This window comes from Halichoeres trimaculatus, unplaced genomic scaffold, assembly GCF_033239565.1.
Source record: "Halichoeres trimaculatus isolate MK-OKI-2021-1 unplaced genomic scaffold, fHalTri1.1 fHalTri1_scaffold_20, whole genome shotgun sequence".
Taxonomy (NCBI): Eukaryota; Metazoa; Chordata; class Actinopteri; order Labriformes; family Labridae; genus Halichoeres; species Halichoeres trimaculatus.
Window position 1 is genome coordinate 13,939,942 of NW_027437198.1, and position 12,675 is coordinate 13,952,616.

The following is a 12,675-nucleotide window of genomic DNA, read 5'->3' on the forward strand; positions in this document are numbered from 1 at the left end:
ACGACCCAGTCAGGTTTTACTCAGTTTAGTATATTTTTCCACGAGATACAGTAACTCAAAAAATGTTTTACCAAACGTTTGGTCTGCAAGCGAAACGGATGAATCGGACAAATAGAACAACTATACAACAAATACAACAACTGTGCATGCAAAAATAAATAAATAAATGAATAAATAAATAAATAAATAAATAAAATAATTCTTTCATTTTTTTAAATCCAAAATAACTTTTACCATATTAGGTCTCCTAGAAACTTGAAACGGAATGAACCTCAGTTAATTCTGAAGTACGCATTTTACGCGATTGAAAAACTAACCCTATCCCTGTCAGAATAAAAACAGCCCCTTTCCTTTTTTGATATCAAATGAAAAAAAAAAGATGGGTGGGTGGGTGGATGGATAGGTAGTTCGATGGAGGAGGAGAGAGGGGGGACACAAAGTGACTTCCCTTCAGCCAATCACATCTCTCCGAGCCTGCCTCCGCACTGCCCCTTTAAGATCTGTCCTCCTCCTCTCTCCAACTTTCTCTTTTTTTTCTCTGGGTCTCATACAAGGAGCTCTTTAAGTCCCGGTTCCGACACACAGAGCCTGCATTCATACTCTGGCAGCGCGGACCAGCGAGCGAGGGGGCTGGGGAGCGAGCGTCACTCTGGAAACTCGGGAACTCACGGATTGTCGTGCTAAACCGGAGACCTCCTTTTCTCAGTGCTGAAGTAAGGCGGTTAGCATTTCCAGCCCTTTGCTCTGAATCTGAGCTCAGAGACTCTTCAGTCAGGGAGGAGGAAACCGCTCAGATTTAAAGATCTGACTTTTCCCTTCTCTTCATTTCTTTTAAGTTTTCTGACAGAGTCTGAGATCCTGCTTTAAACTTTACATTCTAACCTCTCTGCTCTCTCTGGAGACAGGTTTGAGGCTGACTTTGGTTGATTTTGTTATGTTCAGTGTCAAACATCTTTCAGAGAGCGGTGGAAATGGTTAAAGATAGTTTATGTTAACTGTTTTTGACAGTTTTCTTTTTACTCTAAAACTAAATTTCTTCCTCATCGAGTCTTTTCCTGAGTTTATTTGCTTTTTATGGTATTCTAGAGATCAGACTATAGTTAATGACAGAAATGCTTTTAATAGATGTAATTTTTTTTCTCCTTCTATATTTTCTGAAGCTAAATGCTTGAATTCATTGCAGATAAACACATTTTAAAGACACCTCTCCATTGATCTGTTTGATTTCAGGCTGCTCTGCTTTGTTTACTGCAGTTTTGTAGTTTTCTGTTTTGAAAGCGGCCCAAACATCAGCAGGTTTGACACTATCCAAACTGAAACTTTAACACGAAATAGCAAAATGAGTCCAGTTTTCGTGGGGTACAGCGCAGATAAAGAGTTCACTTCACTGAAACGAGTTGCGCAAGGTGCAGTGAGTTGATATCAGGATGAGTCTGTTGTCCAAATCTGATGCTGATAAAATAAATCAAGTTAGCTGCTGCATGAGACAAACGGCCCATTCGTTTTCTTTTCTGACAGATAAATGTTTTTGTAATTTGCTCCTAGTAAGGGTTTATTTTCCATTAAAAAAAAGCTTCTCAATCACCGCTGTCTGCTTTGACTCTTCACGGATATGCGTTCATCCAACCACCCCGTGCGTAATGGCTGTTAGAGGTTTTACGCAGTGTGTCTGCAGCAGAGATGATTCTGACTCAGCCATGAAGAAAGTCAGTGAATAGTAGTTACAGAGCAGGTGGCAGACGAGCATCTTTATTTATGCACCTCAGACAGATGGAAAGGCTTAGAATGACCTTCTGCTGGAAATATGAGACGATCAGACTTTCACTGTGCTGTTAAGCTGCTTTACGGAGTGAGCCAAACTTTTATTAAGAGTCACACAGAACATAATCCAACTCTGCAATCAGCCAATCAATCTACAGAACATGTACACCGCCTGACTCTTTTAGAAATAAAGGGAACAGGCAAGCAGATAGGTCTCTAAACTACATCACGACAAACTGGACTGACAGGCCGGGTTTGGGTCCCGGGAAACGAGCTGATCCGGGACGTGGACTCGGGGGGAGAGTGATGATTGAAACAAGGACACATTTCTCCTTTCGTTAGAGCTGCCTCTTTTCAACAAACAGCCTGTGTCTGATTCACACACGCCTGCTTACACACGCACACGGACGCACGCACACACGGAGTTTATGTTTCCAGCGCCAGGCCGTGTTTATCCAAGAGCTGCAGAGTATAAACTCAAGGTCTATATCACTCCAGTTCTGCCTCCCCGGGGAGCTCAGAATAACTGCCAAACCTTCAACAGTAGCTTGTTTCAGGGGGCGAGGTCAGGACCAGCTCCGTGCTACGCTGGAGCTCTGGATTTACGCACGCGTTCTCACCAAACAGACAAAATGACTCCATGGGGGCAGAGTTTAACCAAAGCAACAATAACTGTGTTTTGAATAAAGAAGAATATAATGTAAGTGTACATTTTAGGAAAATTCTCCTTTAAATAATACGTTTATGGAGTTTTATAATGTTTCTGAATAAATGATTAAAGACACTTGAAAAAAGGGCGACACTTCCCATCCGTCATCTTTCTGCCTCACACAAGTTTCCGCCCCTCCTTCCCTCTGAATGCCCACACTTCTGACTCAGACTGCTACAGTACCAAAATAATGATATCAGATTCTGCCTTCTGTTTTTTTTTTCTGATGGAGGGGAAAGTGTCAAACTAAATGAGTCCATAGCTTAGCCTCTATGTGGTCAGATGACACACACTCACACACTCATCCTGAAGCTGGTTTTGACTCTCTCTTTACCTCCTGGTTTCTCTGCTCTTTCAGGTCCCTGCTGTTGGATTTCAAACGTGGGACACACGAAGGAGAGAGTGCAGGGGAAGTCAGGAGGGCAGTGACACGGGGTGAGTTTGGCGCAGACAGTTGCGCATTAGCAGGTAAACTGGGGTCCAAGGTGCGCATTGTGCCGCCTATGATACCAACTACCCGGATGGAAAGAACTTTAATGTGGAATCCTCACAGAGTTTTGCAACGGAGGCTGAGAGTAGAGACAGACTGGCAATTTATATTATAATTCAGAGGGCAGATCACAGAGACAGACCAGACCGTAGTCAGCCGACTCTCCGTGCAGCTCTGAAGTGAGGAACACAACAAGGACCCAACAGGTAGAGCTAAAACAGGACCAGGTCTTCATCCTCTGCGCACCTGGAGGCTGTGTGTGAAGGAAGATGTCCAGAGAGGAGCGGAGCATGTCGGAGGTGGAGCTCAGTCCGGACATGTCTGATGACAGTCGTTCCCTGTCCCCGGGTCACTCCTCCGGTGCAGCTGGCGGAGACTCTCCCCTCCGCGGGCCGCAGGACCCTCAGCTGGCCGCTCTGGACGACACCTCAGCGGGATGCTCCTCTGCCAAATCCGATGACGAAGACGAACGTTTCCCTGCAGGGATCCGCGAGGCCGTGAGCCAGGTGCTCAACTGTTACGACTGGACCCTGGTGCCAATGCCCGTCCGCGTGAACACTGGAAGCAAGAACAAGCCGCACGTGAAGAGGCCCATGAACGCCTTCATGGTGTGGGCTCAGGCCGCGCGCAGGAAACTGGCTGACCAGCACCCCCACCTGCACAATGCTGAGCTGAGCAAGACTCTGGGCAAGCTGTGGAGGTGAGAGGGCGGGTCACGTGCTCAGCACCTGTTGCACCACACCTTACACACCTACCAACAGCAGGGACAGATCAGACAGCTGGCATACACACACATTTACACACACAAACACACATTCACCCACACACGCACCATGGGGGTTGGGGTGGGGTCCTTTCTTTTGCTTAAAGACACTTCCACTTCATTTTCTGTGTAACGTGAGTTCGTCCCCCTCTCTCTATGTCTCCATCTCTTTCCATCTCTCTCAGAGGACTCTTGTAGTTCTTGGGCCTGACCCTCTATGAGGCCGTCCAGTTCCCACAGAGGATCCTCCCTGTTTGCTGTCAGGAAGTCAGAGAGGTTGAAGCCATTGACCTGAACAATAACCCAATAAAGACTCTACCTTGGGGCTCAGCCCTGATTGGTTAATTGGTCCAGAATCAGATGAAGAGGGAGGAAGAGGGAGGTCGGGGGTTTCTCATGCACTGACTGTGAGGGTAGAAAACAGGAGCTCAGAGGGATGAGGCTTTGACCTTTTTTATTTCATTATGTGCGGCTGTGAAAGGCTCCTGACAGAGGGGGTGCTGTGAGCTGGGTTGAACCCTAAGACTTTTCCTTTAAATGTGTCTTGTTTTTCATGGAAGGCTCCTCAACGAGACTGATAAGAGACCCTTCATCGAGGAGGCTGAGAGGCTGAGGAAGCAGCACAAGAAGGACTATCCAGACTATAAGTACCAGCCGAGGCGCCGCAAGAATGGAAAGCCTGGATCTGGATCGGGGAGTGAGGCCGAAGGCCATTCAGAGGGTGAGGTCAGCCAGTCCCACTACAAGGGCCTCCACCTGGATGTGGCCCTGAGTGGAGGAGCTCGGTCCCCTCTGGCAGATGGGCACCACCCTCATGCTGCAGGTGGGCTGCAGGCTCCTCCCCCCGATCCTTGCTGAGGGCTAAACTCAGAGATGAGTGAGTCCTGTATGACCTAACTTCAACCTCATTTACTCTTTGTGTCCCTGCAGGTCACAGTCCCCCCACTCCCCCCACCACACCAAAGACTGAGCCTCAGTCGGGGAAGATGGGGGATGGAAAACGGGAGGTTTCTGGGAACGGGGGCTCCCGAGGTGGACTGGGAGCAGAGGGTGGTTCAGGAGCTCCAGGATCTGGGAAACCTCACATCGACTTTGGAAACGTGGACATCGGAGAGATGAGCCACGAGGTGATGGCCAACATGGAACCGTTTGATGTCAATGAGTTTGACCAGTACCTTCCCCCAAACGGACACCCTGGGCAAAGTGCTGGAGCCGGAGCCACCACCACAGCATCCCCGGCGTCCCCATACACCTATGGCATCTCCTCAGCTTTGGCAGCGGCCAGCGGACACTCAGCGGCCTGGCTCTCCAAGCAGCAGCAACATCACAATCCCCCTCTGAGCTCAGACCCCTCCAAAGCCCAGATCAAGAGTGAGGTTGGAGGTGGGGCCGGGCACTTCTCGGAGGTGACGTCAGCTGGTTCCCATGTGACCTACGCTTCTCTCAGCCTGCCTCACTACAGCTCGGCCTTCCCCTCTCTGGCCTCCAGAGCTCAGTTTGCTGAATACGCTGACCACCAGGCCTCAGGGTCGTACTACTCCAGCCAGGCTACAGGGCTTTACTCCGCCTTCTCCTACATGGGACCCTCCCAGAGGCCCCTGTACACCGCCATCTCCGACCCAGCCAGCGTTCCTCAGTCCCACAGCCCCACACACTGGGAACAGCCCGTCTACACCACGCTGTCGCGGCCATGACAGACAACCAGACCAGCGGGCGGTGCAGGTTCAGCCCCCATGTCAGACCCGAGGACCAGCAGCAGCAACGCAAGCAGTGCTGGCTTTGGTGGTTATAGTGGTCTGAGCCGGGGGGAGTGGGCCGGCACTGGGAGGGTGGGCTGGGGAGGCAGAAGGGAGGAAACCCCGTACTGCTCCCAGTCAGAGGCAGAGACGCAGGCTCAGCTCCAGGATGAGCTCAGAGCAGGTTGGTTCTGAAGAGAAGTTGATTATTTGGGGCGCAGAGAGTCCGGCTCAGAGGTTTCTCTTTGATGGTGTCGAGGAAACCCCAACAGAGACTGAGGTGCTCCAAACAACATGTTAGAGGTGTTCACAAGTAAAGTATCAAGTCCCTGTGGGGTTAAAAACTCCACTTTGTGGTCTCATGGAAACCTGAAGGAACCATGGTCCACAATGAGAAGTGCAAAGGTCTTGATCTTCCTGTGGAGAGGACACAGGAGGAAGTGCTGTATGGTCAACTTCTAAGGCAAGACTGACTCTGAGACACTCATAACTTTGGACCAAACGCATCAAAAACTTTCATCATTTTGTCCATTTTAAGAACATCTGATCTGATTCATTCAAATACCGAACTGTAATGTTCACTTCCTGTGCCTAAACTGAACACTGGTGGAAGAAAGAGGCCATGAAACCCAGCTGAGCTGTGAGGAAAAATGTGTTTCGATTGTAAGGACGCTCTTATCTGATGTTTGAGACGATGGAAACAGGTTTGAGAAACCAAGATACCAAAGTTTTGAGACCAAAACTACAAAGAAGGAACAAGTAGAGATGTTCCTCCCAACGTGACACCTAAACTACCTTCTGTCTTATTCTTCTCTCAGCTTTATAATGATACGCCTTGTTTATTACTTTATTACTTTTATGCTTTCATGTCAAATTTACCCTCTCCTTATGTCATTGTGCACTGAAGAGTTAGGGTTTTCTTTAAATACATGAAAGAAGCTTTTTCAGTATTTTAACATGACTGGAGCTTTTTGAGGATACTCTCTGAAAGTTTGCATAGCTGACTTTTCTTTGACTTAAAGTCAAAATATAAGTGTAAAACAGTATTAATGTTAGGTCTCTTGAGGTTTGCTTGGATGACGCAACAATTCAAAGATCGTCAACCTTGCCAACACAAGCTATCTTTATTCTAGTAGACCTAAAATGTTGTTCATATGTTGTGTCTGAGCTGTAGTTCACCCTCCTTCCACTAGCTCCAGGTGCATCTCTGCTGCCATAATGCTCTGAAGTTCTACTACCTGGATGTAGACAGTCACAGATGTCATGTTTTAGCCGTGACACTAAAGAGAGGATTGCTTTAAACACCAGCAGTGTTCAGAGACAGAGTGAGTACAGCTTGTTGAAGCTGAGGTCTAACACAGCTGAATATGTGTCACTAAAATGTGTCTTTTCTTTATAAATACAGCAGCAGTTTGTGTTTGCTGTTTAATCACGCTCGTGCCTTCAAACTTCTTGGACTGTTACTTGTGTTTTTTTTTCTGGTGTCTTCTTAATACTTTATGTTTTAACTCTTTAAAGCTGACTGTTTCATGTTTTTGTTCCAGACTCTTAAGAGGAAGTGTATGAAATTTTAGATGATGTTTAAGAAAGTCAACTGTCAAAGTCTTCACGTTTTCTCTCTTTGATCATATATAGTTTTAGTATTTTTATCACAACTGGACGCAGACCCAAAGTGTATGCATGCAGCACCGCTTCTTTTAATTCATTCTTTTTTCTAGTCTAATCATTTATCCCCTGGGTTTAACCTCCTTCCTTTATGTGATCACCTGAGGTGACTTTAACTTTCTTTATTCTGTCTCTTTTTATTATTACCCACAAACCCTCTGACTTGTGTTGCTATGGTAGTGTTGGATGTTTTACACATCAGAGCTGAATAAATAACACAAGTGAGAAAGTCTAAACATGTGATGATGACTAATGACCTTTCCTCTGACTTCAAATAAAGCTTCTTTATTTCTGCTTTCAACACGTCGGCCTCCTGATGCTTTCTTTACTGCAGATTGATTAAAAAAAAAACATTGGTACTTATTTAAATCGAATAAAGAAAGCTAAAGAAAAAGCTTGGTCACCCTCATCATTAAAATCATAAAACAACTAAACCCTGTTCTCAAAACCCTGATTCTACACTGCAAAAAACTGAAATCTTATCAAGTGTTTTTGTCTTTTTTTAAGTAAAAATTGTCTTATTATACTCAATATGAGTCACTTCCAACTTATCAATCCAGAAAAATGTCTTGTTTCAAGTTATCAGAGTACAAAAATGAGATTTGAATCACTTGTAACCAGTAAAAAAAATCTTCCAATGGAACAAGAAAAATTTCCATGAGACTAGAATAATGTCTTAATACAAGTAACTTTTCTCTTGTTCCATTGGCAGGTTTTTTTTTACTGGTTACAAGAAATTTAGACCTCATTTTTGTCCGTAAATAACTTGAAACAAGACATTTTTCTGAACTGATGAGGTGAATGTGGCTCATATTGAGTCTTAAAAGGAATTTTCTACTGAAAACAAGACAAAAACACTTGATAAGATTTCAGTTTTTGCAGTGTACAGACACTGAGGACTGTGTTTATAAATGTTTGATAAATGCTTATCATGCTTATCAGCTTGTCATGTCCCATACGCACAGTCAGAGGGACGCAGAGAAACTTAAAGTTAGGTGAATTCAACGTTATCCATACTGTTTCTGCCTGTTCTCAGATTTCTGTTAGTTAGAGTGTGTGTGTGTGCATGTGTGTGAGTGTGTGTGTGTGTTTGAGTGAAGCAGGTTTAGCCTGACTCCTAATTCCCTGGTTTTAATCAGCTGTGTGATACTTTGTAAAGACAAAGAGGTCCATTGAAGGGGAGCCGAAGGAGGGGGGCTGCAGGACAATAAGCGAGCCTTACCCACAGCAGCCCGGCCTGTAGCTTCAGCAGGATACAAAGAGACTCTCATACTGGCTCTGCACACTGACCCTGCAACCCTCACTACCCATCCTCCACCACCCTCACCCCATCGGCTGGAAAATACCCCAACTCTATTTCAGCTCGTAATGAGATTAAAACATTCCCAAAGTGAAGACGGTTTCCAGACAGGAGATGTAGAGATGGAGGACAGACTGAGGATGAAACCAAAGCTCCAACTGAAAGTGTACAGAGAGAAACACACCCAAGGGAAGGCTGACAGTCTGATCAGTATCTCTATCACAGAAAGCTCAACTCATCCTGTTCAGGTGAGTAATTAAGTCTCTGATTCACCTCAAAGAGGACAAACAACAAGATTTTAAGTCAGACTGAATCTGAAACAAAACTGAGGCTGTCAGCTCAAAACTCTGATCCCATCTCAGAGGTATGAAGGCTCAGAGGTATGAAGGCCCAGAGGCCTAGAGGTGCACATCCCCTGTTAGAGAAGTGGTCAATAATATAATCTAACAAATTGCAGCAAGATATACAGCTACATAACAACAATAAAGATGCTTAAGACTCATGAAACAAAGCCACCAAACAAACTCTGCAGGGACAACTTTTTAGACAGAGGCCTTTAAGCCACAGCTCACACAAGCCACAATTAACCGTACATAAAGATTAATCTCCAAGCTTATGTTTAACAAATTAAATTCATCTTCTAATCATAAATAATTCAATAGATAATAATTAATCTTATTGACTGAATTACTAACAATAGTTCTCTTCTAAAAAAACAAGAACAAACAACCCACAATGCCATTTTTACTCTCTCCCCGGCTGCAGCTGTGTTTGTTTTTTGTCTGTCAGATCTTCTCTTTATCAGACTGATAAGCTATGAATTATTTTTATTTTTGTTGTACATTCTACCAGCCATACCTGTGTTTTCTTTAAGAATATGTTGACAGAAAATTGATAAAATGCCTTTTGGGAAATGGGAAACAAACAAAGAAGAAGTAGCATTCAGACAGACAGCATGAAGCTGAGGGTAGAGGCATCTCAAGATGAGTCAAAAGATGTTTTTCGTCCTCTCTGCTGGGTGGAGGATGACCTGATGGTGGCCTCGCTGTGGCTGGTGCTGCTGATTGTCACATGGGCTGCCCCCTCCGCCTCCTAAAAAAAGAGCAGCATCTCCCCGAGGCGCTGTCCCCTCCAATCAAAGGACTCACAGATCCAGATCTTCTTTTTTCAGGGTTCAATGACGTCACTGTGGTTACACGCCTTTACAGATACCAACGCAAACTGGATCTTCTCTGACAACCTTTGAATGTGTGTGAGCTGCAGGAGGACGATGCAGTAAACAGCCAGTGGCTCTGTTTTCAGGTCATAAAGATGAGCTGCTTTGAACAGTCCGAACAGTCCTCTCTGGTTCCTCTGCAGATCTGATGTCTTAATCCTTCCAGTGCAGGCTGCACTCACACACAAGCTGAACGTATAAAGCAGCAGAGAGTAAAAGATCACCACACAGCGCTGTCTGTCCGCTCTGTCTCCCTGTACACTCTGGCCTTCTTTCTGCCAGAGCAACAACCCACTTTCCTCAACAATACACAGAGTGTTTGCTGTTTGGCTTCTTTCTGAATGTGTTTGTGTGTCAGACAAGAAGAGACAGACAGCATCACAGTGTTTACAGAGTAGTAAACCTTCTCCTCTCTAAAACCGCTCTTAAACTTTGGGTCAGCCAAGAATCTGTCAGGTATCAACACTGGTTATAAAATGTAGCAACAGACTTAGGCTTTTCCTCTTGTTAGCAGTGGCTACTTATGGACAGGGTTCAATAGAGAGAAGCTGAACAAGAGAAAAGGGCAAAAAGTTTTAAAGAACAGTTTGCTTTTACGGGACAGGGTCGAATCTCAAGAAATAAACATTATTTATCCACTGAGCTAACTGGTGCTCTGAATTTGAGAACTTACAGGTTAATCTAAAAAGCTCTGAATTGGCCTGCTCCAAAATACTTTAGAGATCTTGTGACCCCGTATGAGCAGGGCGTTCCATCAGAGGAGAGGATGCAGCCTTGATAGTTGAAAAAAAAACAATCCACATCTTCAGCTTCTTTTAAAATCCTCCATAAAACTTCCTGTTAACTTGTTCTCAAACTAACAGCTAAATGTAGCTTCATTTCTCTGCTGCTGTCTCTGCTTTCCTCTTTGTGTTCTATTTTGTTTGTAAAACACTCTCCAACTCAAGAAGAAAAGTGTTCCTTTTTTTTCCCTCTTAATGTGATAATATTGTTTAAGGAGTCTCCTCTGCTCAGGTGTGAGCTCCTTGTAGCATAACACAGTTTGTTTCCTATAATAAATCAATGAACCTAAGTTTATTAAGAGGCTATGACACACTATTTTAACTCATACACATTTATTTATAAAAACAGGGTTTATTAACAACAACAGAAAGGTTTTTTTTCTCCACACTATTCCCCCTTTTTATCAAAATCAACCAATGCAATGTCTCAAACACACAATTTCTTTGTTAGGACTGAAAGCCAAGTGTTGGATTTTAGTTACACTGCCCCCTTGTGGCTTTTAGTTGTGTTACAGCTGCTGACTAAATTTAGTTTGAGTTGTAACTACACAAAATAAAACATGAAATGATAAAATCATTCAGCTCAAAGGATCTTTTACCAGAAAAAAAGAAGCCTTTTTTTTTAACGCCAGTTCAGTTCTTGTCATGTGATCATGTTTCACCTCCTCGTGAAGTCCCCAGGTGTGATGATGTCAGTGTGAACAGGTGAGTGATCTGTCCCAGGACTCCTCTAGGTTTGTGTGGCTGACTGACCTGGTTCGATGGTCAGAGTGAACCATCATTTATGGTTTGGTCACTGTGGAGTGGATCAGTTATTTAGTCTGTAATGATGAGCTCGTCGCAGCCCCAATCCTCGTAACTTCCATCAGGAAGGTACCTGCGGATGATGATGGGGATCTTTCTGCTCCTGGGGAAGAAATTAAGTTATGTTAGGGATTCAAAGGTACAAAGAAAATACATGTTATCAATGCATTTTTGATCATAAAAACTTTGAATATTGACTCACTTCAGCTCCTTCATGGCTATCTGCAGAGGGTCTGTCTCTCCCTCCAGCTCCACCATGACCGGGGCGCACATACTGATGGATAGAGACAGAAAAACAAACACTCATTACTGAGATAAAGTCAGACTTAGCAGCAGAGCCCCACGAAACTACAAACAAGGCTGAGCGACAACACATTATTACTGCAACTAACTCTGCAGAAACTGGGAACGTAATTATTTCTTATGTACTTCAATTGCTCAGATTTAAATACTCGTTGCAGTCAGGAGTGTCGAGCAGTGTAGACAGGGTGAAACGTATATGAACACTCACGCTATCTGCAGAGCTCTGGTGCCTAACACTCGGGCTCTCTCATATTTAGTCATGTACGGTGTGGTGATCCTCTTCTGGTTGGCTTGTTGGCCTTCTCCCGCAGGCAGGATCTGCACATTCTCATGGTCCTCCTGTAATAACAAGACCACCCACTTAATCACTTACACTAAAACCACCAAGACTCATAGCATGCTAACACACAGCGGCTACGAACAGGTGCTGGTAGCTTCAAGTGTTTGGCACAAACTACACATAGAAAGTATTTTAACATAGTGAGGATGAAAAACTGGTTTAAAACTCAACCTCTAACTTACATCTTCCACGTTTTCAAGATCATCTAATCCCTCATCCTCCTCGGCATCATCGAAGTCTCCATCATCAAAGCTTAAAAACAGAAAAGTATCGTGAATATCAGACAGTTAGCTGCTAACGTTAGCACACACTGGTTATCACCTTAAACTGTTTTTAAACGGCTCCGTAATGTTACTTAATGTACTTACTTATCCTCGTTATCCGACATGTTTTATTCTAAAGCCCAAGTAATCCCGATAATCACAGATTTGCTTCAGTTTTCAGACTCTTTTTGTAGACAACACGGAGCCACATGAGCACTGAGGAAGAACAACTTCCGGCGGCTTGGTACGTTGAGAAATATTCCGGGTCCCTGGAAAGACGATTCGTTTTTTGTTCCTCCTCTATTTTGACGGCAACTTGAGTCCTTTATGTTAATATCTTTGGGTTGCATTATTCCACAGTAACATTTCAGTTTTTATTTAGGGACAGTTTCAAGTTATTGTCAAGTATTGTCAATTGAATTAGTAAATAATAAACAATCCGTTTCTTGTTGTAACCTGTTTCGTCCACTTCTATGACGATTTCTGTTTTTTGGGTCACAACTCACAACTCACTATCAAAACCAAAAGACTACATCCAAGAAG

At 44.2% G+C, this 12,675-nt stretch overlaps 2 protein-coding genes across 2 annotated transcripts; one reads left to right on the plus strand and one right to left on the minus strand.

Moving 5' to 3' along the window:
• The first annotated feature begins 641 nt into the window (after positions 1-641).
• LOC141809406 (transcription factor SOX-10-like) lies at positions 642-7,425 on the plus strand. The gene is given in 5 exon segments (XM_074696401.1): positions 642-713; positions 2,829-3,660; positions 4,284-4,546; positions 4,654-5,379; positions 5,382-7,425. Coding segments are annotated over 4 exon segments (1,554 nt in total). The 5' UTR covers positions 642-713; positions 2,829-3,229; the 3' UTR covers positions 5,516-7,425.
• A 3,395-nt stretch (positions 7,426-10,820) lies between these two features.
• On the minus strand, positions 10,821-12,408 carry polr2f (RNA polymerase II, I and III subunit F). Its single transcript, XM_074696914.1, has 5 exons — positions 12,238-12,408; positions 12,052-12,121; positions 11,738-11,868; positions 11,429-11,500; positions 10,821-11,329 (listed from the first exon to the last, which is right to left on the minus strand). The coding sequence occupies exons 1-5, from the start codon at positions 12,255-12,257 to the stop codon at positions 11,239-11,241; spliced, it is 384 nt and encodes a 127-aa protein (XP_074553015.1). The 5' UTR covers positions 12,258-12,408; the 3' UTR covers positions 10,821-11,238.
• Positions 12,409-12,675: the final 267 nt, after the last annotated feature.